The 27,642-nt window shown below is 46.1% G+C and overlaps 1 protein-coding gene across 1 annotated transcript; it reads left to right on the top strand.

The window, feature by feature from the left end:
• Positions 1-2,057: 2,057 nt before the first annotated feature.
• FBXO32 (F-box protein 32) lies at positions 2,058-26,906 on the top strand. Its single transcript, XM_054815109.1, has 9 exons — positions 2,058-2,310; positions 5,397-5,509; positions 7,206-7,255; positions 7,926-8,018; positions 14,825-14,918; positions 15,804-15,988; positions 19,576-19,758; positions 20,924-21,067; positions 21,725-26,906. The coding sequence occupies exons 1-9, from the start codon at positions 2,195-2,197 to the stop codon at positions 21,812-21,814; spliced, it is 1,068 nt and encodes a 355-aa protein (XP_054671084.1). The 5' UTR covers positions 2,058-2,194; the 3' UTR covers positions 21,815-26,906.
• Positions 26,907-27,642: the final 736 nt, after the last annotated feature.

A 27,642-nucleotide genomic window follows, 5' to 3' on the forward strand; every position in this document is an offset into this window, starting at 1 on the left:
GGCAGGACACGGGTGACAGGCAGGGACACAGGGGACACACCGAGCTGAATGACACTGTTAGGAGGTGGCCTCACCCCAAGCAGCTCCATGGCTGCAGACCTGGTCCTCTCCGGGGTCTCCTGGCACAAGGAGGGAAGTGTCATCTGCAGCACTGCTATGCAAAGATGCTGGCATGTCCAAGGCATGGGGTGCATAAATCACAGAAGAAACCCACCAAAGATGACTTGGCAGCTCAGATCTCTTGTAGCTTAAACAATATCCTCTGTCATGCAAAAAAATAGCTGGCACTGCCTGTAAGGGAAGGTGGGACCACTGCCCCGAAGGGGTGGATCAGAGGGGCAGAAGGAGGAGACCTTGGCCCTGGTGTCCTCATATTCGGATTTTAGCTCTTGCACGTGCTGTGGCTCACCGCCGTTGTCAAGCGCTTTCCGTCCCCAGGGGCCGCAGGCACCTTCAGACGTGGCAGCTGTTGGCCGGTGGGTTTTCACTCTTCCTCCTGCCGATCCCTAACACCCGCCCAGGCGAGCGGCGGAGGAGGTGGAGGTGGGGAGGCCGGGGCGGCCAGCACTCCCAGCGTGGAGCTTCCCAGCTCAGCAGCCCTCCCGCCTGCAGAGCTCCTGCTGCCTTCAGCCCCGGCAGCGCTCATCGCGTTGCCGCATCTGCATGTGCCACCTGCGCTGCGCCTCGAGTGCTTGTTTTATTTTTGGTTTTTGAGGGTGAACACGTAACACATCACTTGCAAGTGGCCGATGTTGCCGAATGCCCCACGGCGGCAGGTAGCGCAGCCAGGGAACAGCTGGCAGCATGACCCGGACGAGGGCAGCTTATCCGCCCGGCCCCACAGCCAGCCGCTCACCATGTCTCTTCTCTTCGTCCCTCGGCCTCAAGTGCTGGCCAGGCGAGGCCGATGGCCGCCCCAGCCCCCCCAGCCCCTTCCCGCGGGACCGGGGCTGCTCCCGGCCACCCAGGGACGCCCCACATGCGGAGCGCCCCAGTAACGTCAACTTGGCAATACAAAAATCAGTGTATTGAGATACATACACCATAGCACAGGGCAAGTATGTCACAATCCTAATACAAAATGTCCTATATTTAGGAAATGAGCTACAGTGCGTTCCTGGCTGTGAATGTAACACCTCAGCCCGGGCTGGAATGCAAACCCCCCGTGGTTTTAATGTTCCATACGTAAGACCTTCTCTAACACCTACCAGTGCGTGCACCTAATAAGCTATGTTTATATATTATTTTCATATATAATATTGCTTTATATACATTTATATATCTTTGTCACACATATTTATCTATAAAATATTAAAAAATGACATTATATATAAGAACGCAATGCATATAAAAGCACATGCATATATGAAACATAGCCATAATGATATACATACATAAAACATTACACAGATATAAAATAGATACATATGAAACATACATTTAGAAAACATTCTCTATATACTGTTCTCTCTATGTATAATGTTCTCTATATAGAGCCATATATAACATTATATATATATTCTGTATGTTTTCACAATGTTCTAAATTTATCTGTATGTTTAGATTCTTTGTTTCTATAAATAGGATATAATTTTGTGATACATAAATATCTAAAACACATTTATAAGCATAAAAAAAAGCCTGTGCAAACATTTTTATTATTTGTATCAATAAATCGAATATAGGAGTTATAGATGGAATTGAAATTGCATATAACTTTATATTAATATGCATTTGCATTCTATATTTAATGCTTTATATATACAAGGCAAACATACAAACCCATTTTTATGCACAGTATAGGAACTCACTGTGTGTACACACATACGTGCTATTTGTACGTGCATACACACCGGCACAGCTTTGATCGCTGCTCACACAAACCGCTCGCTGGCCCCGCCCCCGCTGGCCCCGCCCCCACCGGCCCGGCCCCGCCCCCCGCCGGAGCCGCCCGCGGGGGCGGTGCCGATAAACACCGCCACGTGCGGCGGGGGCGGGGCCATCCCCGCACTTCCGGCAACACGCCGCCCCGGCGCCGCATAAATAGCGCGGAGCGAGTGCGAAGCCCGTAGCTCCGCTGCCGCGGCACCTACCGCATAGCTGTGTCTTGCCACCGGTCCCGCCGCCGTTCCTGGTCTCGGTTCCCGGTCTCGGTTCTCCGTCCTGGTTTTCGTCCCGCCGCCGTCCTGTCGCGATGCCGTTCCTGGGGCAGGACTGGCGCTCCCCCGGGCAGAGCTGGGTGAAGACAGCTGACGGTTGGACGCGCTTCCTCGACGAGAAGAGCGGCGGCTATGTCGGCGACATCAGCAGGTACCGGTGGCGGCTGGGTCCCGCTCCCGCCCCCTCACTCGGCGGCGTCGCCAGGGGGCGCCGCGGTGCGGTCGCGCGCAGCCGGGGGGGTCGGGGGGAGCGGCGGTAAGATGGACGGTGGCTACTCGCCCCGTTCTTCGGCCGGGGGCGGCCTGAGCCGCAGGTGGAGGGGCCGCCGAGCTGCAGCGGCGGCGGGGGTCGCTGTGTGGGCCTACCGATCACCCCGAGCCTTGGTGTCGCTGAGGCGGCCGGGCCTGCCGACGGAGGGGCCCGGCGGCTTTCCCCCGGGCCTGCTGTAAACCCAAAACGGATCTTCCCCAGTCTCGGTGGGGTCCCGGGCCGGCTGGGCACGGAGGTTGTCCGTCCCTGCGGCTGCGGGATGAGGGGGGAAGAGCGAGGAAAAGGTGAAAACAGTTGCTGCCCCACGGCCTGGGCGATGTGCCCTCGGGGAGCATCTCTGGGGGGCTGGAGGTGTCCCCTCCTCATCCTAAAACAGCCCTTCCTCGGGCTTCCCGGCTCTCGGGCAGGAGAAGGCTGATGTGTTTGAAGCTGTAAATCTTCCCCAGACCATGAGTAATGTACCTTACGTGTGGTTTGACTAATCTGGCTGCAAAACAACAACAAGAACACCAAGATGGTGAAGCGCCGCGGAGCTGTGTTGTTCGAGCAGGAAGCCTTTGCAGTGGCGTGGGTGTAATGGGCTCTGGGCAGATTGCTCCTGTCAAAACCAAACTTTTCTTGCAGAGCCGCATCTTCTTTTCAGCTGTGTGCAGTCAGGTTTGGGTTTGCTGGGGCCGGGCTGAGGGATGGGTCAGGAATGTCTGTGACAAAGGGGCTTAGAGCGAACAGGGATTTGCTGTGAACCACTGAGGTGTTACTGCGCGAGGAGGTTTCTGTAGCAGGTCTCTATCTCTTGCCCTCTTTTATGTAAGCTGTAAACAAAAATCAAGTTTAGAATCTAAAGCATCTGATTTGTAAATAGGTAGAAGAATGTCAGGCTGGTAGTGTGTGTTGGGAATACTGAGTTTGGCACATGTTTATACATCCATTTTTGCATTAAAGTGAGGTGATGACATACTGGCCCTGAACTGAGGTCCTTGCAGTGCCAGGTCCTGATGCCCAACTGATCAACCTGTTAAGATGCCTTGGAGAAGTGTGTGGAAACCTGGCAGTACATAAACAGGGGAATAATCTGCCTCCTATACTGGAATGCACCTACTGCTGATGTCATGGAGGTTTCAGATTACAGAGTCATTCAGTAGGAAGTCAACAGTCAAGGGTGTGCTGTTGACATACAAGATTTAAAGCAGATCTCTCTTGTGTTCTTGGGCTTGGATTCTGCCACTGCCCGGGGCATGTTAACCTGGCCTGTTACTGATTTTGTGCAAGCCTGATAAAAGATGAGCTTGAACATCTCAAAACTGCTTCCTCCTTACTGCCATACTCTGTTCTCAGGTTTTGGTGCCCCTAGCAGAAAGCAGCATGGATGGGGAAGTGTGCAGCTGAGATGTTCTGCTCTCAGGCTTATGTTCTTCTGAGCCAGCTCCAGCTGATAGAAGTATCTGGTTCCCTGAGCTGTTGTCAGTACTGTTCCCCTCTGCAGTGTTGTGGTGGAGCCTGCAGGTGTGGTGCCTTCCCCACAGCTGTCATGCTTGGTGAGGGGTGGCTTGGAACAAGAAGGGGGTGTAGAGGCTTGTGCTGTCCTGAAGCTGGGGGAGCTTTCCTCCACCTCTGGGGCCATGTGCAGGTGCCAAACCAGAATACCCATCTAGACTCTGCTGGGTCCCTCATGGGGTTGAAACTCGGACTTGGTCACTTCTGTGATCAGTAGGGTGAAACAAGGAGCCTCATCCTGCAGGTTTCACTGCTTTGCAGGAGCCTGTGCTGAATAGCTGTTGGAGGTGTGAGTTGGTATGGTGCTCATGTTACTTTTGTGGAGGTTGAACAATGCAAACAAAGGTCTGTAGAGGAAGCAGCCTGGCTGTGTAAGGTCCTTGTGACTGTTGCAGAGGAAGCTTGCCCAGTGCTGTGAGCAGCAGCATGTTTCAGCACCTGTGAGGGCCCCTGAGGTGTCCCAGCCACAGCAGCTGAGGTGCAGCAAGGTGCCTGGGACCCTTCTTTGAATTATGATTTGCTGACAGACCTTTTCCCATCTGTTGCAAGCTGCTGGAGCAGTGAGGATGGCTCTGTTTCATTCTCCTGGATGCATCACCTGTCTTCTCCCCAGCACCTGTGAGGCACCCCCACAGCTCTGGGCAGCATGCTATGTGTAGGGGGCCTCTGAGAGCTCCTGGTGGATGCTGCCTTCCCCTGCCACCCCCAGGGATCTGTACTGCAGTGCTGTGGCTGCCTAGGGGCTTCTCAGTTTCATGTTGCTGCTTGGATCTGCTGATTTGCAGGTCTGCAGAATGTGGAGATGTTGATGCACAGCCTCTTTATAGATAGTCTTTCATTGCCCTCAAAGGAAATAAGGGGTTATAGCTCCCTTCACTAATAATATAGTTACAGCAGAGCTCCAGCAAATGCAGAAGATTGGCACTCTTGGACAAGAGATCCTAGCTGTTAATTTGTACAGTCACTACTATGTGGGGTTTGGAAAACCACCAGCCAAGTCTGAACCTCAGCTGAGTTTTTCCTGTAAGCTTGAAAGAATGTTTTGTAGGGACTCCTTTGTTAAGTATTTTGAGTGCATATGTGTGTCCTCAGAGATGTTTAAATACATCCTTTTGTAGAAGTTTGGCTCAGAGGGATCTACCACCTACAGTAGGAGGGTATGGTGTCACTTAAACATAGAAACAGGTTAAAGGGAGGAAAAGAATACTGCCCAACAGTGTCCTAACACTAACTGTGCAATCTGCATTACCTGCTCCTGTCTGTTATCATAGCACAGAAATGAGGCACCAGAGGCTCATTTAAAAATACCATTACTGGATGTAAAAACTGCATGCAGACTTCTCGAGAGCAGCCTGCAAGGAGGGAGCTTTGGAGCTCACAATGAAAATCTGTGTATTTTCTCTCCTTGCAGGAAACATAGTATTCAGCAGACTGCAGAAATAAACAGAATCCTTGCTTTGTGTCATTCACAGCTTTTGTAAAAAGGATGATCACAATAAAGAGAATCTCTTCAACAGCCTGAACTATGATGTTGCTGCCAAGAAGAGAAGAAAAGACCTGCTGAATAACAAAGCCAAGATTCAATGTAAGATGTCTATTTGGGTTTTTTAAATAAAGTTGCTGCAGAAGAATGGAAAATGCTTCATATCTATGGCTTTTGCACAGTGCATGAGGAGTCTTCCAGAGTGTCTTGAAGGGCTTTGTGCCCATGTTTGACCTAAGTAGAGAACTTGGATACAGTTTAATGTGAAGATTTATGCCCCTGTTAGTAATCCCTGCTCTGAGGAGTTGTGCTGCTTGTGTTCAAATTTTTGTCATTTGTTTGTCAGAAGGAGGGTAATTTTTTCCTATGGTACATTCAAATGAACCAATTCCAGTTTTTTCCCCCTGTAGACTTCCTTGTGCACAACAGGCTAAATTTATTCTTCCTTCCATATGCATGTTGAGTACTAATCTACATTACTGGAGGCTATGAGCCTGAATGTGAGCTTTGATCCTATCTCTGTGCAGAGTGCATGAAAAATGAATTAAGATTTCAGCTTGCTCAAAACAATGGAAGGTTTGAAATTTTTCTGTACGCACAGCAAGCGGCCAGGGTCTCAGATTGCACACTGTGGGAGGACTTGGGGGAGCCTGCAGGGACAGCAAGGTCTGTGTTGGTCCGATTGCAAGATAGGTACTGGAGTTATATGTGAAGCCTACAAATGTAAACATACACAGAGGAAATGAGTTACAATTCCCACACTACTATTAGCTCATTGTGCATCCCCCAGGATTTTGGAAACTGATGCCAAAATCTGGCCCCTCTGTGAATTCGGTTCTCTGAACAAACAAATGTTACCATGACAGTTTTTGGCTGGATTCTGCTGTGACCTATTTAAAAGGACCTGATGCTGGGTCTGCATGCCTGTAACTAAGACTGGGTTTGTCCTTGGGCACTTGGTACCAGGCAGGAGTATGTTGATGCATGCTTAGGTGGAAAAAGATTCCAGGAGCAGAGTATTTCCTTTAAGGAAAGGAATCTAGCAGGATGAGGAGAAGAATTTCTTACATTAGCTGTTGCATTGCCAGTGTGTGGTGGAAGAAGGGTCAAAAGCCCATGTGAGAACAAGGTGGGAGGAAGATCAAGCAGTATAACTGCTGTTACAGTAAGGACTCTTCTGCAAACTGAGTTAGCATGTGGTGGGTACAGGGAAGCTATTTTTGGGAGTGGATGGGACAACTCCCATTTCTGAGGGAAGGGAGGGGCAATTAGAAATAGGAAAATTTTGGTCCCAAATAAGTTTTTCTTTTTTAGCAAGTTAGCTGCAAGCACAAGCATGCTCCTCTGAGCCTGACCTCACTGCTAAAAGCTCTGTCCCACATGCCTGGTGTCTCATGACATTTTTGCTCAACTTCAAATTTGACATTCAATCCCAAGCCTGTAACCAAGGTAATGAATAGTTAATAAAATCAATAACAACAAAACCTGGCTGTCAGCCACACTTACTGTCTGGGACCAAAGAAGAGGAGGTGCTATGGTATATCTGTGGCTGGCAGATTAAACATTTACAGTCTTGAACTGTGTCACTGAAACAGAAGCTCTTTCTAAGGCTCAGGGCCGCAGTCTCAAATGAAGCAGTACGGAAACAAAGTGGCTCAGCAAATTGCTGGTTTTGGTTTCAAGTGCAGTGGTGTAAACACAAAATAACTTCATTTGCGCTAAAAGGGCTGTAATTGTTGAGAGCAGAACAGATCCAGCCATCTGAGATTAACTGAGCAAAATGTCTTTGTCCTAACAGATTTCCACCAGGAAAAGTGGATCTACGTTCACAAGGGGAGCACAAAAGAGGTGAGTGCCTCCATAGGTTCTTTGTTCCCTTTTCTACTGTTTTTTCCAAGCAGTGGAAGATCCTGTGCTGATATAAATCAGCAGAAGCCCTTAAGAGATAAGTGGAAGATCTGGCTTGTGGTTGGAATTTCAGTAATGATTTTAAGCCCCAATGAGGGAGCCAGGGCTTGCTGTACAAGGTTCTGTACATGTGTTTAAAATATGACTTGTTTGCTTCCCTCAGTTAAAAAAACCAGCCATTTGCAGACCAAGCCATAATACTGTTCTTGGCTTTCACCCAGTACAGTCCTAACATGGAAAATCATTGGAATTCATCACAACGGCTTGCTTGCACTCATGGAGAGAAGCAGCTGTGTGAGACCACTCTGAACTCATGCTATATATTGAACCCCGGGAATGTGTGGCTCATTCTGACCCGTAAATTCATGGGTCATGAGCAGAGCTTGGGTCACTCTTGGGAAACTACCATAATCTACATTGGGCCATACCCAATCTTGACGTCAATAACTGTGGCTCTGCAGGAGATAGGCCTGCCTCCTCTGGCTGTGAGCTGGTCCCATGGTTTGTACCCGTTAGCTTGCTAAATCGAGTTGCCCTGGGTCACGTCTTCCTGGTGCTGTCTGGACTCATGTCTGCCAAAACATGACCCAGACTGTTTTTTTCTACTCAGCGCCATGGTTACTGCACCTTGGGAGAAGCCTTCAACCGACTTGACTTCTCAAGTGCTATCCTGGACTCCAGGCGATTCAACTACGTTGTGAGGGTGAGTAAAAGACCAGGGTTTATTTTGCTGTGGTGGTGGAGGCTCTGAACTGAGCACCAGTTGGGTGATGGGAAGCACTGGCAAAAAGAGGTCTGAGCATGCAAGTGGGGGTGTTGGGCTTTGCATGAAGTAATTGATGGAAGTTGTGTAATAGACTCCCAAAACCTTCTCTTTGACCTGTTAACATGAGTGGGAGGTGGTGGCAATGTAGAAGATGGGCTGTCCTTAGCCTAGCATTCCTACTACTTTTCAGTTGTGAAATTCACTTCTGAAACCCAGGAAATTTAGCTTCTAATTCCTGAGTTCTCAGTTCAGCTTCTAAATGATTCCCATAGCCCCACAAGGAGCATGGAGCAGCAGGGACCTCTTTGCACAGGAGGCTTCAGCTCTGAGAGGGCTGTGGAGCTTTGTCATCTTTGAAGTGATACAGGAGAGACTCTGGGGACCTGAGAATTTTGGGAATGAGAGGGTGGGCTGGATCTCTTGGAGGCACTGATCTTAACTTCTCTGTTAAGGATCATGGATGCTCATAATCCTGTGTGACTGGCAGCAATTTCAGTAGGTGACACCATTACTTGGTAGGAAGGAGCCATCAGCCCCAGGTTCCCCATGCTCTGGCTTTGCATAACAGCTCAGGACTTCTCTTTAGGCTTTGGGTGCCCAAGGAGGGTGGTAGTGGTTGGGGGAGCTACTGTCCTGAGGGCTGCAGATCCTTGTATGTTTATATGCATGTGATCTGCAAATTGATCTTGAATTTCAGAATGCTTATCAAGGCTTGGAATTCAATTAAAAAAACCCACAACAAACCTGTTATTAACTTGAGGCTGTTTATAAACAGCTCCTTTTCACATCTCATCAGCAGTTGATCACTGGTGAGGCACCAGCTGTTCAGGTTTTAGGTTCTGGAGCAAGCAGCATTGGTATTGCTTTCCCTTTGAGTCAAATATCATGAAAAGTGTCTGAGGAAGAAATAATCTGAGCAGATTTGCCTTTGTTCACCTGTTGTCTAGGTGACAAGGAGTCTGTGAAAGCCTCCCTCACCCTGGGAGGGGTACAGTGGTGATTCCTCACCCACTGTGCAGGAAGGGCACTGGAGGCAAAGTGGGATACAAGTCCATGGAAACTCAGGCTGTCCTAGCTCTGCTGTTCCCGGGACAACTTGTTTTCCTGCTTGTACAGAGAAGGTGATCACTAGCACTGAGGTACTCAGTGTTTTCTGATACTGGATATATATACACACAGCTGTGGCATTGTTAGGGGGATTATTGTGGAAGGAACAGTTCATGCCAAGGCTATAACCCTTTAGTCAAATATAAAGGAGGAAAATAAAATAAAACTTGTATTTGGTGCTCCAGAGATTCCTTTGGCAGACTTTTTGTCTTCTGACAATGAAGAACTCAAGACTTCTAAGCGTGGCCTCAGGTTGCACTGTGCCACGTGATGGGCTTCTGCTCAGCCCAATGTGATGGGTGTCTTGCATGAGACTGCAGTGATTGAGCAGAAGTCCAGTTACATTTTTTGAAGAATGAACTCAAATTTCAGTGAAGTTGGTGTGGTCTGGTGGGCTGGCCCAGGCTGACCTTCCCCCTTTTTCCCCGTAAGGACTTCATAAAAGCATCCCAAATCTACTGTGTATCCAAAATCAGTGTTCTGTATGGGTGTTGGCATGTGTCCTTGTTTTGACAAATTACCTCTCTTCTGAGCTTTTTAAGAGTAGTTTTCCCCCCAGTAGTTTTAAGGATACAGCACTACTGAGAAGTATAAAGCTTTCTAATTGAGACTGACTTGTGGTTTGGCAGATTAAAGAAGATATTAAACCTGGTACCATGGATCAAATATAAAACTGACTTCTTAAAATGAAAGGCTTGTATCGGCCAAGTCTCCGGTGGATAGTAGCTCATAAAATGCCTTATGTGCCAGATTTACTCATGAAAAGCTCTGCCTAGATGTGGATCTTGTTTATGGTTCTCTGCAAATCACAGGCCTCCTAGAGCACACAGATGAGCAGTTTGTCACATGGAAAATGCCTGGAACATTGGCAGGCAAAACATTTTTCCCTTCCTCCCCTTGTTCTCTGTAGTTCCACCCGTTGCTTGGGGTATCTGATTAATGTCACACTACTTAGTTCATAAAGCAAATGCTTTCCAAGGAGGGAAGTTTAGAGTTGGAGGCTGGGGGAGAATATGAGGATGTCCATAGGGGAAGAAAGGAGAGAAACAGCTGCAGGCTTGGGATTCTGCTGGCTATGCTCGAACTTGCCCTATAGAGAAATAAATTGCATTACTGCTGACAGCAAAATAGGCTTTCAGGCTGAACATCAGCTTGTCTTTCCCAAAGCATTCCTTTCTGAATTTCTCCAAACTTAAGTGCTACAGTTTCCAGCGCTGATTTTTGTCATACAGAAGTGTCTGCTGCTTGATATACCCAAAGTTCTTGGAGTTCCGAACTGGTGAAATGAGTACCTCCTTCAAGTGAGGTGTTGGTGTGAGCTGCAAGAAGCTTGGCAGGTATTTTTCATGGGCGAATACCATCACCCATAGCCAGTGAGTTCATGTAACTGAAGCAGAAGAAATTTTCCTCCAGCATAAATCTTGTCTTGACAGTCTGCTGATATAGCCCTGGAAGTGCTAAGTACAGGTATTGGTGCCATGACTTGGTCCTTGCTGATCATTTGAACTATACATCTGCCCACATGTTACAGGACAATGTTCCCTTTTTAGAGCTAGTAAGATGTGTGATTGACCCAGAGGACCCAAATTGTTCTTGGTCTTGAAGCAGTCCTGTTTTCTCTGGTCTTACAGATTTAATGAAAAGACTGGAAGTGTTCTGTAAGTATAAGTAATATGAGCAGAGACAAAAGTGTCTGCAGCCCATAAATTGTTGGTTCTCCTTTGGGAACACTCTGTTCAGATGACAGTGAGGTTTTGCAGGCTGCTTCCTTCAGAAAGATTTGTCATATGATGGTTGTGTAGTAATGTCTCGAGGGAAGGTGCTGTTTCTGATCATGAAAGCTTAGGTCAAATTAAGCTGCATGGGCACAGTTCTTCTGGAATAACATGATGTAGATAGTGTGCAGCCTGCTAACGTAGTCTCTTAAATTTGTTTCTTAAGTTTTTATAGCAGTTAGTTCCAGGAGTCCTGGATTTAAGCTATGCTGAAAGAGTATCAGCTCAATGCTGTCTCATGGAGATCTGTCAGCACCTGTGCTGTAAATCATTATCACTTGCCTTGCTGTTGCCTACCTCCCAGCTGAAACCCAATGTGACATTTCAGCCACAGAAAGTGAAGGGCTGTGAGAACAAGGAGGGGCCAGAGGAGGAATTTTGCATTGCTATACATTTCTCTAAGCAGTCCAGATGTGAGGAACCACATCAACAACCAGGAGGAGCTTATGGATCCCCACAGGGTGTAGTCCAGCTTCCCTATAGCTGATTTGGAGTTATTCAAAGGTGGATTTAACACTTCAGTAGTTTGAGACTTGTGATTTTAATCATTACAAAGCATTTCCCTTTTTGAGGCAAGGTTACACCCTCCTGTTTGGTGGGTCTGCTGGGGATTTTCTGGCTCTGTGCTCTAAGCCTCTAGCTGTGGGTTATTTGGGGTATGGATTGCCTGCATGCCCTGGTGTTGAACTGAGGCAGTGCCAGAGATGCCATCTGGCTATAGCAGGTCTAAGCAATGCTGTGCACAGTAGTCATGGGTGCAGAGCAGCATGTTTTCATGGCCCTGAAACAAGGGCCCTTGTTTGCTGCCACATGGCACTGTTTTGTTTGGGTTTTTTCCTGATGTTTATGGGAGGAGTCCCTGCTCTGCTCTAGGAATTAAGTGACTCATTGCACTGACTGCTTTAGACCAACTGCTAGTGGGGTTTGAGCAGGAGCCCCATCACACTCATGGGGAAGTGAGCAGGTTATTGCCCTGCTGTGGAAGGTGCTGCCTCCTGCCAGCTCTACAGAGGCTCTGGAATAGCCTACTGCATCTCTTGCCTTTTCTCCATGGCTCTGTCAGACCTCTGAGAGCAAACAAAATAGGGGTGAGGTGATAGGAAGGATTTTCTGGGGAAGCTACCAGGTCACACTTTTCAACTTCTGAGGACGTGAAAAAGTGAATTGGAATCTAATGTCCTGTTTTCCAGAGGTGATGCAGACTTCCCAGCCCCAGTTAAAATTGGCTGGAATGCAATCATTTAGTGTTTTTGAAAAGCAGGTCTTTTAAAATTGCTCTTAACCTTTTGCTGTGCACTCTCTCCTACCATCTGTCCCTCTCAGTTGAGTGTGGGCTGGACGTAATGCAACCACATCATAACACATGCTTGCAGCTCTCCAGCCTTTTTACCCTACTCAGCACTAATCTGAATTCATCAGTCTGCTTTTAGTCTGTATTATGCAAGTGGAAACATTGATTTATTTTTTTATAATGCTGTAGACCCCAATTTGGCAGTCCATTAATTGAGACCCTACTCTGGGTCTGTGCCAACACTAAAAGACCTTCAGTGCACTGGAACACGTGGGGCACAGATGAACTGTATTGCTTATCTGGTTTTTGTGTATTATATGAACACAGAAGAATAAAAAATGTCTTGATTTGGAGGGCTAGCTAGTTGCTTCAGCCAGCAGTTGCTGGGGAGCGGAGTAGTCCTCGAAGTATTCACAACATAGTTTTCATATGGAATTTCATCCTGTGTTTATTGCTGCAGGGGAAAAGAGGTGACATATGATATCTGAGCTGGTTCACTGAACATAAATTGAACCTTGATAAACACAGACAAGGCAACTTTGAGTCTGTTCCTTTGGCTAAATTAATTTTGTACTAATTTAGTGTTCTTCAAGGAACTGAGATTTTTATCCTTCTTCCTCCTAAAGAATGGCCCTGGTATCTAGCTCTTACGGTATTGCATTACATGATGCTTATCACTGGGTGCATTTTGGTGTTTTCAGTAATGGGCACAACATTGCTAACACACAGCCTGGAGGAAGCTGTCTCTGTGCCAGTTCCAGAACAGTGCAATCTGGAGACAGCAGTTGTTTATGCACAGAAGAGCTGATCTGGGTGCATGTGTAGCTGATGTACAGATGAAGTCTGGCAAGTTGATCACTATAATCAAAGGTCTGAAGGCTAAATAGTTTAGTGTAAGCAGAGTGTTACATACTACTTTGGGACACTGATATTTTTTTCCTCCTCCAGTAAATAAAACTTTCCAAACATCTTGCAAACTGCCTTGGTTTTGAGTATCTAGTCCTTGTGGTCTCAGTATAGCTGATATAGCAAGATACCTCTGCACCAAATAATTACCTAACTCTCCTGCATCTCTTGTTTCCCCAAATCAGCCAAGAAAACAGGTAGCCTGCCCTTCACAGGAGTTAGTGCAGGTCTTCTTTTCATCTTGTTTCTTTTGGTCATGCGAGGTGCAAGATATTAATAGAATGTAAACTCAAAGCCATCTGATGATGGTGTTGGCCTGGAAATTAAACGGAAGAAGAGATCGGTCACTCTAGGCGACTTCACTGCTCCTAACTGGCAGTCACATGCCAGCGCCTGAGGCGAGCAGAGCTGACAAATGAATGCAGTAATACCTCTCACTGAGCTCCCTGCTTCATGGCAAGCTGCCGGTGACTTTTTGGATACATTCCTGTCATTCTTATAGCAGTGCAAACAGTTCAGCTCATGACTTATCATGTCTTGTCAAAAGCCATCTTACTTGACACAAGTAGTTGCACCTTCTCTGGGTTCCCTGTGGTGCCAGCAATGGGATACCGTAGCTGCAGATGATAAAGGATTAATAAGCTAGTCATGCGGTAATGTGTTGATTGATTTGTAGCATAAAAGGTTTTTCCTTTCCTTTCTAAAATAAAACAGAAGGCTATGTACATCCAAAACAAATGGACTAACACGTGGACAGTCTGTGTATTTATATAATGCTGGGGGAAGGGAGGAAGGCTTGGAAGATCATGGGCCACATGTTCTGCAGAGCATGTTCCATAGGAAACTTCCACAGCTGTTCTCATGGTGGTAGAGAACTGAGGAGGAGAGGGCATCTTCCCCATGGGGAATGCTTCCTTTAGCAACTGCAACCCAAGTTCAGCATTTGGCTTGTACGTGAGTCAGGAGATCAGTTATGGGAAGCAAATCCTAATTGAAAGTAAAAGCGAGATTTCCATTAGGAGAGGTTAACGAGTAAACAGGACAAACAGGGAGAGGTGGTTTGGTGTTGCAGCTGTAAGAGCTGAACAGAGAGGAGGAAACCTTGGGGGAATAGGAGTTGGTTGGGGGAGAGAGGATTTGTTTTTAATGTGGTGCTTAACCTTTCTGTCATGGCAACAGCACTCTGACAAAACCTGTGCAACCCCGGAGTTTGACGTAAATTGTGGAGTCTGATTCTCATTAATGCCCCATCAATAATATCCTCATCCAAACAGGCATTTGCTCGTGTTCCCTAATAACACTGCTTGTTTATGCCCCAGTAAAGGATGGTGACGTTGGCTGTTCGTTGTTCTCTTGGTGTGAATAGAGGCTGTCAGTCTGAGCACTGCTCTGTGGTTTTTCTGCATCTCTGAACCATGAAATCAAGGGCTGGTTTTTTTTTCTGAAGATCATTAGAATGCCTTTTTTTAACCCCTTTCAATATGGGTTTAATTACTTGGCCTCTGCTCTCCTTCCCCATTGCGTTAGTTTGCTCCGTCATTTTGTCTGCCTTTTATTTTCAAGCTGCAAACAAGTCTCTGTTTTGCTATGTCATGTGACCAGGAGTCAAGATTAGAAAGGTATCTCTGCGCTCTAAGGCTTGCAACTTCTATTTTTATCCACAGCTGTTGGAGCTGATAGCAAAGTCTCAGCTGACGTCACTGAGTGGCATTGCCCAGAAAAACTACATGAACATTTTGGAAAAAGTGGTGCAGAAAGGTAAGAAATGGAAACAGCAAGGGGGAGGAGGAGGAGTCTGATTTAATCTGGTGTACTCGGTGCGAACCACATCCTTGAGAATAGTCAGGCAACGCGAGATGGGTGAAGAGGGGCACCCCTGCTTATTTCTGTAGTGCAGTTCCACTTTCTCTCGGTGAAGGACTGTGGGGAGGGGAGTGGGAAGAAATGTCTGTATTCTGGTAGGTATCTGAGAGGCGATTCCTCCTTCTCCAACTTCCCTTGCTGCCACCCCTTCTGCATCCTACTGAGTCCTATTTCTGACTGCAGAAGGGATGGCAGCTCCTGCCCCCAGCCTGGCACATCGGCAGTCTCTGCTGCTGCGTTGTCAACAGTTTGCTGTGTCATCAAGTGCTCTCACTGCTCCGGAGGAAAGGAATGCTCGAGGGCTGTCTTCACCTGCTAGGGGGGCTGAATTGTGGTTGAGATCTGCCACTTCCCTCCTTGATGCTTTAGCTCTGGCTGAAGCCTGGGAATCCAGTGCCCTGCTCATGTGTGTATACATAATGAGAAAGGAGATCCTGAGCTGTCTCCCTGCAGATCAGCTGGGGTGGATGGGGAAGAGTTGCATGTAGATAACCTCTTGCGCATATCAGAGGAGAAAGCTGGCTGGCTGCCAGTGGCTGGAAACGGGAATTGCTGCAGAAAGGGCAGATATCTGCTTATCCTGGGAGGATCTCTTTCTATCTGCTGTCCAACCTGCTGTGCCTGGCTAATGTTTAAGTGCTTTCCTCTAAAAAGAAAAGTGCAGGCTGGCTCTCTTGGCCTGTAAGGTTATAGCAGGTAATGTGACTTGCTTTAGAAACATAGAGATTCAGAAAAGGATTTGGGCAGTTCCTGTTTTTAACCTTTTCTGTTCCTCCAAAGTCCTTGAAGATCAGCAGAACATCAGGCTAATACGAGAATTGCTGCAGACCCTCTACACATCCCTCTGCACTCTGGTTCAACGGGTTGGCAAGTCTGTCCTGGTTGGAAACATTAACATGTGGGTGCACAGGATGGAGAGTATTCTCCACTGGCAGCAGCAGCTGAACAACATTCAGATCACCAGGGTAAGCACAAATCCCAAAGGTTAAAAATAATGTGGCTTCTTCATGAAACCTTCTCATGTAGCAGCTCTCCCTTGGGTGACTGCATCCCACTGTACTCCCAGTGGAAGCACAGAGTGCTGGGGAAGGACCTGGAGTTGCCAGAATAATGGGGTGCATTCCTAGCATTGCTTGTGTCCCTTAATTCAAACTCAGCGTACACAACCCAGGATCATGCTTGCTGTTACTGGTCACAGACCGTGGCTTGGCTCCTTAATGGCTGTGAGGTGCTGTGCAAACAGAGCTGGGCAGGAAACCATCTCCCCCTCTTGAGAGTCTTCAGAGGTTTAGGCCTCAGTATGAAAAGTCAACTCGGTCTTTCTCAAGCTGAGAAATTGCCTTCAAAACTTGTTTATCAGATAGTTGAGGCTTTTAGATTTGTTTAATCTGTAAATTAAATGCAAATTTCCAAATAGCTGCATAACTTCATTCTTCCTGGCTGAAAATATCAATGATTCTTCCAGTAGTCTGGAGCTGCCTGTTCCAGCCAGATGAGTCCTGCTTTCACAACATCTGTTTTTTCAACAGCATCTGTGGGGATGGGAAAGATGTATTAGCTGATAAATTCCTAACCTGGCTTTGCATGGGAATGAAATCTTCACAGGATCACAGAAGGGTTGAGGTTGGAAGGGACTTCTGGAGGTCATCTGGCCCAACCCCCCTGCTCAAGCAGGGACACCTACAACCAGTTGTTGTCCAGAACCATGTCTAGACTTTTTTCGACCTCAAATGGATACTTACTCCACAGAAATGCTAAAGCTTCTCCCCAGTACTGACCTCTGTGCTGGTATGCCCCTTGTAGGACTTTTCTGCAGTGAACTGGACTGTGAAATTCCTGCCTGGGCAGACTAAGGCATGGCCTAAGGGACTATAAAAAGCACCTTTTTCCCTGGTGGGTCAATCAGAGAGGCATTTGCAAAGAATTAAGCAAAGGGCCTGCTTCCATCATTTTACATGTGTTCTCTGGGAATGCAAGGAAACAATTTCCAGTCCTTCAGTTAGAGTAACACAGCAGAAGATGAACTCTGGGAGGTCCCAGGGAGTTTGAAGAGCTGCAAAAGCAGCAGTGCATTATCTGATGGTGGTCTCTGCCCCACCTCTGGTGTCCAGTTCTTGGGATTGGCTGCAGCTCCCTTTGCCCTGCAGGGGAAGCACCAGCCCCGCTGCGGGGTGGCTCCTGGGGGGCAGCAGGTCTGTGAGCTGGGAAGCTGGCCTGGGCCAGGGTCAGCTCCACCCGGGCATCTGCTGCCCTGAGCACACCACAGGTCAGGACCTACCTCCTGCTGCTCAGCCCCATAGTACCATGTGGGGTTTTTCCCCCTACTTTAGGGACTCATAAAACACAGACAAGCATTTCAAAGAACACTGCCTATCCAGACAAAAGTGCATCAAAATATTGTTTGTGAACAGAACTGCCTTTTATGTATACTTACATATAGGTTTACAGACACTTTTCTAAAATAAATAAAATAGATGTCAAGCTTGCAGAAAAAAAAATTTCACACCACTGAAGATGACTTCAGGGCAAGCTAGAACAAAACCAGCTGAGTTTAGAGGAAGGAAGAACAAGCTCAGCTCTGTGCAGCCAGTTGCACTGAGTGCTTCTGGTGTTTCTGAGGGGAGGAAATGTCTTGCAACAGCTAAGGCCTAAACTTTTTTAAAAAAAAAAAAATTTGCAAAATAGTGAGTGTGTGCTAGAGCTGCTTTAGAAAAAACCCTCTTTCCAGAAAGTGACAGCATATTGATCTACTGTGATGTAATCTGTGTTCTTTCTCCAAAAAAAGTAATGTTTGAAAAGTCCTGGAAAGGAGTACTGAGGGAAAAAAGTAGCAGATAAGTCTTTGGCCCTGACTCAGAAAACCTGTAAGGATTTGCTTGAGTCATACTGGTTTCTTCAGAAATAAGACAGAAGCATAAACTTTGGGGTTTTTTGACCCAAGAACCTCTGACCTTAGTCCTACCTGTTGTGTGCAAGTGAAGCTTATATGTAGAGAGAATGCAGGAGAATGTAAAAGACAGGCTGGCAAGGGAGATCAGTGGGAGGTGATCCAAGGCTGCAGTGCATTCTTCCTACCCCAAACATGACCTCAGTTTGCACTGACGGGCAGGGACACTGAGTCTGGACCTGTGGATTGTACCAAGGAAGCATCTATGTGTCACCAGGCAGTACGGTTGCAGCTTAACTCTCGGCATACAGCGTTAAGGCTGTCATGGGAAGAAATGTCCTCTGGAGATGGCAGAGACAGTTCACTCCTGCGGGGCTGTTTCAGGCCTGTCTTGCTGGTGGAAATAGCTAAAAATGATGCCTTGGTTGAAAAGCTGTGGACCATGCAGATACTGGGCAGTGCTGCATGGTCTGGGCAGGCTGGGCACTGAAGTGAAGGTGGGAGCTGTTTGTATACAGGCATATTTGTTGTGCCGTGGAGGCTTACGTGCAGTGGGATGGCTGGAGATGGGACTGTATGATTAAAAGCAGCCTTGTGCAGTGTTCCCCTGCTGATGGCGGTCTGTGTGCTTCTCGGTTGAAATGGTGCACAGCTCTGCCAATTGTGAGACGGGTGCTGTGACTCTGTGACTTAAAATAGCAGCATCTCTGTGCAGGGTAAATGATAAACTTGGCACATCGGTCTAACATTGTTTCTTTGTTGGGGCCCAATCCTAAAAGCTGCTGTTTGCCTTAATAAGGCTGGGGCTGGTTTTGGAGCAGCTGTAGCCCGATTGTGGTCCTTGCTGATCCCTTGCTCCCAGATGTGCCTTGGATTTCCCCCGAGTGCAGGACCAGCTGATCCATCGTGGTCAATTTGTCCTGGACCTGTGTCACCATGCGGACTTGCAAAAGTCCTGGACCCTGCATAGACCAGGCGAAGGTGGATGGGGGGTGAAGGAGGCTTTTGGCTCTTTAGGTGAGGATGTGCTTTGGTGTGGCTGAACAGCCTGGAAAACTATGGTTGCAGCTAATGGGAAAGGAGCAGGTCCTTCAGGTGCTCACAGAAGAGAAGTTAGCCTTGCCAGCAGTGACCTGGGAAGCCATGCAGGGAAAGATCCTGCTGTGGTTACAGGAGGATCCTGTGATGACATAAGCTAAAACACATGTCAGAAGAGCATGAGATTTCCAGCAATGTGTGTAACAGGAGGCTGAACTTGAGAAGTAATGTCGATGTCCCTCGTGGTGGAGAGACCTGGATGGTTAATAGCTGATACCACGATGTAGCCAGCGTCCCGCTGTAGTGAAAGCTGGTAGTGGTGCTTCTGGGAGCAGAGTCTCACGAGTATGGACGTGGGATGGACTAAAAGGGGAGAAGGAGGCTTGGACTGCAGCTCTGCTTCTAACTACTGTAATACAAACACGTCCCCTTACTTGAGGATACCTCAAACTGTTCTGGGGCAGAAAGTCAAAGGTCTCTATGTAAAATGTCTCCTTATTCAGAAGAGGGAACTTCTGCTTGTTTTCTGTGTGAAGAGCAATGCTTACAAAGCAGTAACTCCACTGCAAGCTAGAATTGCTTGGGTTTTCAGCTTCCTGTGAGCTCAGTTTTGTCTGTCTCTTCCAGCCTGCTTTTAAAGGAACCACTTTCACAGACCTGCCGTTATGTTTACAATTGAACATCATGCAGCGACTGAGTGATGGGAGAGACCTAGTTAGCCTTGGTCAGGTGGCTCCCGACCTGCAAGTGCTCAGTGAAGACCGTCTGCTGTGGAAGAAACTCTGCCAGTACCACTTTACGGACAGACAGGTACAAGGAGGGTTGGAAACTGCTATCAATTACTTGTACCCCACTAGCAAGTGAACACACATGGGTAGGATGCTCTTACTTGACTGTCTCTTGGATCTAAAGGCTGTGCCGCAAGCTGATAATACAGACTGGCATGAGAATGGCTATGAAGATGATTTATGTAGAGGGTTTTGCAAGCCAGAGTAATGATTCCTGAAATAGGAGCCTGAGGAATTAGTCATATGGTGAACTTCAACCCTAATCCAGGTGGTAACAACTGCAAGTCATGCAGTTGCTCCTCACCCCACGTGTGGAGGGAAAACGTGCAGGCAAGCTCCAGCAGTCACCCTGATGTCCCAGGGACTGACACCCTCGCAGAGAATCTCTGTGGATGCGGTCCATGAGCAATGAGTCGTATTCTCTTGCCCTTTAGAGCAAGAAATCCCCTCTGAGCTGTTTTGTGAGTGACAGGACAGTATGTGGAAAACAGCCCTGCTGCTACCCGTGCTGTACCTGTGTAAACATCTTTGGCCCTTTGCAGGCTGGTAATCATCTGGGGTCTTCTAAACTTAACAACAAACAAAAATCCCTCTCTCTGTTCACGGGTGAATGTCTGGGGTGTTTGTACCAGATCTCTGTGCTTCAGGGACCACATGCCAGATTTCTCTGCTGACTTGGCTTTATTTGCTCATTCTGGATCTGACTTTGTAAGTGACTCTGGGGAAGTTATTTCTATTAACAAGTTAATTCAAATCCGGTCTCTGCAACTAATGACCTCTGAAAGAAAGATGGGTGTCTCCCAAGCTAATGTGACAAATCACTGACTCTTAGAGTCAATGAAGAAGCAAAATGCTTTAACTTCTAAAACTGTTAAATGCAACTATACTTACTGTCCTGCCAGCCAGAAACCATGGCTAAAATAGTATAAAATAGCTCCCAGGGTTTCAGGCTTTCATACAGTAATGTTCATGAAATGGGGATGGAGCCCAATAATAGTATTGGATGAGGCAGTTGCACGCAGGAAGCTGGTTATTGCTGGATATTCAGAGCAGGAGCTTTCTTGGTGTTACAAGGGAACTGTTAAGGGACTGGCAAGGATGACACTTATGTGAGGGAGAGGAGAACAACCTGAGTGGGAAAGGACAAATAATTTTTTTGACCTGCTATGATTATTTTTTTCTTTAAGATTCGCAAACGGCTAATCTTATCTGACAAGGGACAGCTGGATTGGAAGAAGATGTACTTCAAGCTCATAAGGTGTTACCCACGGAAGGAGCAGTATGGTGACACGCTGCAGCTGTGCAGGCACTGCCACATCCTCTCCTGGAAGGTATGAGGTACTGGTGGGACCAGCTTCCTCTGATTGCAGGTGGTTTAGGGTGCTGCAGTTCCTTTGCCTGTGTAACCTAGTGTTTTCCTACATCTTAATCCTCCCTCAACTATTAAGACCTTTTCTCTTCTGAGATCCCCTCCTTACGTTGAACAGGAGGGGATCAAGGCCAGAGGGGAGGGGGAGACAGGCATACTGTAGGGCTGCCTGCAGTAAATCGTCTTGGCACTGCCAGCAGCTCCTAGCCATTACATGGTGGTGGAGGTCTTGGCAACAGGATTAGCCGTCACAGGAGCTGATGGCTACAAAATAGCCCAGGACAAAAATCTGCTGGCCACTGTGTTGATCTCCAAGGCATGTCTCTGGTGTTAAACTCCTGTAGCTGATGGTGGGGTCTAGCCTCTCTTCCCTCAGAGAAGAGGGGAGAAGAGTGAATTGGATTTTTGCTGGTTTCATTTCTCTTGACTTGCCAGTAGGCCCTAAGAGCTACTAGAAGCCCAGTTCTGAGCTGTCTGCTTTGACAAGAGTAGAAATATTATTCTGGGCTCTGCTCTGTTTGCAAGTGGGACGTCTGGCAGAGGGGCAGCGCTAAGTTGGCTGATGGTCTGGCGCCCGTTCCATAGTCTCTCTAAATGGAGTTGTTTTCTCCTTTCCCAGGGTACTGATCACCCTTGCACAGCCAACAACCCGGAGACGTGCTCCACCTCTCTTTCGCCACAAGACTTTATCAACTTGTTCAGGTTCTGAACTTGGGTCACCGCAGCTTACGCGATTCTTACAGGACACTTTATGCCACTGAGCTTGGACACTCCATTTGTAAATAGTGTAAATATTCATGTTTGTTCAAAGCTCCTGAGTCAAGGAACAAGAGTATCTCGGAGATGAAAGGTGAAATTGCTCACTGACGTGCAGCACTTAAGGAATACAGACTTCCATAGGTCTGGTGTATAAATGCAGCATGTTGTACAGAGTCCCTTTTTTTATGATCAGAGTACAAGATACAGGGCAAAAAACTTCATGTTTTGTTTTTCGAAGTTAAAAAATTGATTTGCCCCGCAACCATTTGAGAACTCTCTTGGTTTGTTTCTAATAGAGAGAAAGCAATATGAGGCTAGGACTGTTGAACTGTTTCTCCATCTGGTTTTATTTAGCATACATATTTATAAATATGACATTTTAAAAATATTTATGAAAAATATCCCTGTGACAAGTTTAATAATACTTTTATGTTTTTAAAAAGGACACATTCTGAAATACTTAGGATAGAACTCTAGCCTACTTGCAAAAGAGAATCGCACCATACCACTTTCTACCTCTAATAGATTGAGTACCTTTCAAACAAAAATCCAGTGTACAATGTGAACTTTTGTATTTTGTACAATGATTTAAAGGGAAATGTTTGTGATAGAAAGCATCTTTTCTTGTATTAATGCTTACCTCTTTACATGAGTTTTCTTGCTCTACTCGGTGTTTGAATGCCTAGATGATAGGCACCATATAAATACCTAAGACTTTACTCCATCCTCTTTTAATTTGTTGGTTTTATGGAAGACTTAAGCAAAAGAGAAAAGAAGCCACAAGGATGAAGATTATCTAAAGGGGAGGAAGTTCTAGTATAGAGAAACAAAGGACTGGATTTAATTTCAAAATGTAAATTTGTATCAACTCCACTAGGTTAATTGCACTGGTTGAAATCCCAAGTGAAGTTAGAATATGGCTCTTCAAGCCCATGTTTTCCAACATATACATGGTTCTGTATTCCCACTTCTGTCAAGTGAATTCAGTCATCTTGGAACTGGTAAAACATAGGGAGAACTGGGCTATTGAGCATAGTGAAATGATGCAGTTTTTACTCACTGGAAGACTGGTAGCATCATGTTTAATTTCAGACTACTGAAGTTTAGGGTGATGAGCAAGACAGCATGAAGAAATTGGTCAGCATTTGCCTAAAACCAGCGGTCGGGACTGGTGTAAGCAAGGGATTTCCTACCATGGCACTTGACATCTTTGGTTATTTCTCCATGCCAGTGGCAAAGACCCAACCTAGTCCGTTCCACTTCCAGTGCTGACCTTCTTTATGGGATCTTCTAAAACTAGCCTAGAGCTAAATTTTCAGTCCTGTGGAGTAAGCAGCCAAACTCCTAACTTCACTGAGGCCGTGGTCTGGTTCACAATCTCTGTTGTGTACAATGCCTCACTTTTTCCCTACAGTGGAGCTAGAAGAATCCAGCTTTAACAATTGGAAAACCTACAGTGGAAAGGGTTTTTTTGCTGTTTGCTAGTAGATTTCTTGTATAGCACTTTCTCTGTGTATGATGTAAGCAGGATGCCTCGGAAGGGGAAATATTTAGTGGGTTGTGTGTGACTATGTACAAAGAATTGTGAGGAAGAGGAGTACTCAGGACAATTCAGGAAGAACTACTTGAGTTAATTATTGTTAAATATTCTGTTCTTTTTTTTTTTACATTTTTATAACTGACTTTCAACACTTTTCTGCAGCTGTTTATATTTTAAAAAATTGACGGTATTTGCATTTTTGCAAACTAAATCACTTTGCATACTCTTTGAAGAGGCACAAAGGGAAAAAAAGCTGCCTCTAGATGGAGCAGTGGGGAAGGGGGAGGAAAACCAGGACAATGCTGACAAGAACTGCCCTTCTCCTGCCTTCCAACAGCAAACCCAAACTTTTGCTTGTCCAGAGAGCTCTGTGAGCCTGTGTCACCCATAGCCATGGCCCAGAGCTTGGCACTCTCCAGACGTGAGAAGAAAACACGTGCAGGATAGGGAGCTTTATCTTGATGTTGATGCCCCATCCATCAGTTTGCTGGTGGAAAGCATAAGCCTGCTGATCTGTATTCATGCCAACTGAAAGTGATTTAAAAGCTGTTACCTGGGAAAAATGAACTTGTACTTGTTTGGGGGGATGTTTGTGAGCGAGGGAGGCCAGTTTCTGTTTTCATTCCCGCATTGATGGCAGTGGGTAGACGAGGCTGAAATCTGGCTTGGTGAATGAGGACATCAAGGACAGAAACCTGCAAGTGAAGTGAGCGAAGCTTTGCCGCTGTTATTTGGAGATTTCTGTAGTTCCTTTTTCTAGCAGTGAGAGAACCTGTGTTCCTCAGCATCTTCTGTTTCCAGCTCTGACTTGGGGTTGGTCTGTTTTGCAGTCTTGCCTCTGCCACCCATAGTGAGCCAACCTGTTGTGATGGGGAGGTCAAGGGTATTTTGGTATGAAATGCTGGGGGGTTCTGCCTAGTCTGAATCCGTGCTTAGCAGATGGCACTTATCCACTGTGAGATTGTGACACTGGGTGAATTTTAAGCTCAGGTTTGAATCCGGCCTAGTGCATTCCCTGCACAGCAAAACAGAAAATCTCAGCATTCAGCTGCGATTTGGGAATGTCTCGGCTCTTGCCATTGCCTCGATTAGCCCTTCACTGGTCTTGAGCAAAGAGTTTATTCTGTGTCCCCTGCCCAGAGAACATGGGTCATGCTGACAACATAGTTAACGTCCAACTGAGGCTCCTATTTATAAAACTTCAATTAGTGGGGTTTTTTATTTCTTAGCACTGTGTGGATCTTAAAGGGTCAAAGCGCTGAAGATGATTTGTTAATACATACAGACACTTGTGTGTTGCCTGGGTAGGGTCCTGGGATATTGCTGGCAGTGTCCAAAGCAGCAGAAAACCAAGCAACTACTGTACCAGAGGACAAAACGGACTAAACAAAGAAATAGAATAAGCCTCATTCAGTTACTGTCTCAGTCATTACCCTCTTGCTACAGCCACTGTCAAATAAGACCTTGATCTCTTTGGGAGACTCATTGTTTCTCAAGTGGCTGGTACAGGGAGATATTGTGGTGAATTCAATACTCTTGTTTTGTATTTAAAACAAAATGCTGTTGCATCCAAATACCTTAGTCCAGCTACTTGCAAACAAAGTGATCAGTATTTTAGCGGTGCAAAGGCATCTGCTTGGCTGAGGATGGCAGAGTAACAAACTGAGAGTGATAACGGGCTTCCAGGCAGGATGGTGTGAGGCTGCTCTCACACAAAAAGGAACTCTTGTTGTTTTAGGACAATTGTGGCAAAGCTGTTGCAAAGGGAAAACAGGCTTTTATTTGTATTTTGGAAATAGAACGTTCTTTTCAAATGACATTTCACCTTCCAGTTAGTTGATGCATTCCCATTAGACATGCATCAGTTCTTATACTAGGAAAGGAGGGTTTTTTCTCTCTGGGGTTTTCTCCTGCCAGCACATCCAGAGAAAGCTCGTTATCTTCAGAGGATGCATTAACCAGTGCAACAGTGTAGAACGTGGTGCTGTAAAGAGGAAAAACAGATCCATGAGGGGAGGAGGCTTAGGAAGGGAGAGATCCCAGAGATCTTTGTTTCAGCTTTCTAGAAGAGGCAGGTATTTGGTTTAATGTGATAGCCACTTCAAGAGGCACAATTTCAGCTGTACATACCTTAAGCCATTTATACTAAGTATGGTAAAGTTTGATCCTGAAATGTGTGCACCTCCCCTTAGATTGTTTGGGTTTCTTTTTTTTTTAATTGTGGGAGTTTCTAGATCCTTTCATTTTGTGAAGTGACTAGGAAAACTTAGGAGGACATTGCTTTGTATGTAAACATTTAACTGCACCCTGACACTTTCTGTATATGGGAATATATTTTTTATTATTTTTCTTTGCCCCCAGGTTTTGAACTGTTTGTGTCCCCATTTCTGTTTGACTTCAATTACTCTTGCAAGGCTATCACCTTCTAGAACATATGCAGGTACTAAACCAGCTTTTCCTGCCCAGAAAATTCCTTGGACCTTAGTAGCTAAAATTTGATTTAGAGCAGGAATATTTCAAATTCTATTATGGAGCTAATAAATCAGATGTGCTGTTTCACATTTATCTCCTGCTCAGTACAGCACACCAGCAGTGTCCTCTGGGGTTGTTCTTACAAACCCGTTGCACAGCTTCCCCATAGATCAGCACTTTGCCAAAAAGACATAGCTTTAAATTAAAATGCCACTCTTCTTAGACGGCCTGTTGGTGAAAACATAGACCCTGTGGAGCTGATGACTGCTCAGGTTGATGAAGACTCCCTGTTACAAGGTTTGGGACTCTGGTGTTGCTCTTCTCAGCTCACTGCTTACAGTGACGCTTGTTAACAGCTCTGAAGCCGTGGCCAGCTATCTACACAGCTGTCAGTGTGCAGCTGCCGAGCTGTGTGTGCTTTACTGGTGCCCCATTTCTATCCCATGTCTTCCTCCATTGATTTCATTGGTAGCAAATCAGCTTTGCAGGATCTGGCCCTAGGGAGAACAAACCCATCTTGTCCTTGACATGTGCAGTTTCTAGTATATTAATGCCTTAAACACCAGAGAGATTCCCCCTCCGCTGACCAAGCATTGCTGCTTCCCCTCCTGGGAGGGCAACTGAGGGTGGAACATGTTTCTTTAGCCTTCGTGTGCTGCATAGAATGCTAACGGGTCTGCTACCAAGAGAACATTTTAATTTGAAATAGCAAATATGCTCATCTTTAGGAACTAATCTACCTACTATTATAAATATCTACTTATATATGGAAGAGAGCGTGTGTTCTGTTTTGTTTTTCCTTAAAGTTATAACTAGAGATGATAATGAAGTGAAAGGCATCCCTTGTATAGTAAGACTTCTGTTTAATATTATTGTGTGGTTAAAATCCTTCCATTATAAATTTGCACACTTTTTTCTTCTTCCCTTGCATGTTCAACTCTGATTTTTACAGCTGTTCTGTGCAGACAGTAATGTATTTTTGTAAAACATTTTTGACACTGAATTGCAATAAATGTTCAAACCATGTGAACCACTGAGTTGGTTGTCTCATTGCTTCCAAGCTGGTGACCTTAGCAGCCTTGAGCTTCTGGTGACTGTAAGCAAAGACTTCTGCAGGAACATCCAGAACTCAAGTTGTTGTGGCAGTAGAAGAATATCACGGATAGAGCTGTTGCTTCATCGTAGCTTGCCTTTTGGAAATGTTGTTTTTTCTGGACGTGTTACCCAAGTGCTTTGATTTTTCTTTTTTCAGTTACAATTGCATCTGGTTATTCAGGACTGTAACAGTCTGCCCCGGGCTCCTGCTCAGAGGGAATGTGAGTAGGAGCCCACTGAAGGAACCCCTAGTAAAATGGGGAAAACTAGTTGAAAAGGTAAGTTGGAACAGGAGAAGTTAAGGTAAAATAGAATGACTTGCCTCATGGAAGCTATGCCAGCTATGAAAACAAGCACAATTCCTTCAAGTGCCCTCACTGTCTGAGAGCCTAATAAAGAAGTAGAGTTTGGGCAAAAAGCATTTTGAAAACTATGTACACAACAAATATGATTCAGCTTTGCCCCAACTTTCCCTAAGCCTGAGTTCTGCTGCTCTCCTTTACAGGGGATGTGGGGTGAACCCCAGTCAATCATGTAGGGGATTGCTTTATTTTTGACAAAATCTGAGCTGCTCCTGTCATCAAAATTGTGGAAATGGGAAAGAAATTTGCAGAAATGGGAGGCATTTAGAAAATGGCTCTATAAATAACTTGTGTGGGTTCAAAGGCTTT

Source organism: Grus americana, chromosome 2 (genome assembly GCF_028858705.1).
Source record: "Grus americana isolate bGruAme1 chromosome 2, bGruAme1.mat, whole genome shotgun sequence".
NCBI lineage: Eukaryota > Metazoa > Chordata > Aves > Gruiformes > Gruidae > Grus > Grus americana.

Coding starts and splice junctions, on each gene's coding strand:
- FBXO32 (XM_054815109.1), top strand. CDS start 2,195: ATGCCGTTCCTGGGGCAGGACTGGCGCTCCCCCGGGCAGAGCTGGGTG. Junction 15,989..19,575: donor ACAACATTCAGATCACCAGG/GTAAGCACAAAT, acceptor TGTCTCTTCCAG/CCTGCTTTTAAAGGAACCAC. Junction 21,068..21,724: donor GCCACATCCTCTCCTGGAAG/GTATGAGGTACT, acceptor CTCCTTTCCCAG/GGTACTGATCACCCTTGCAC.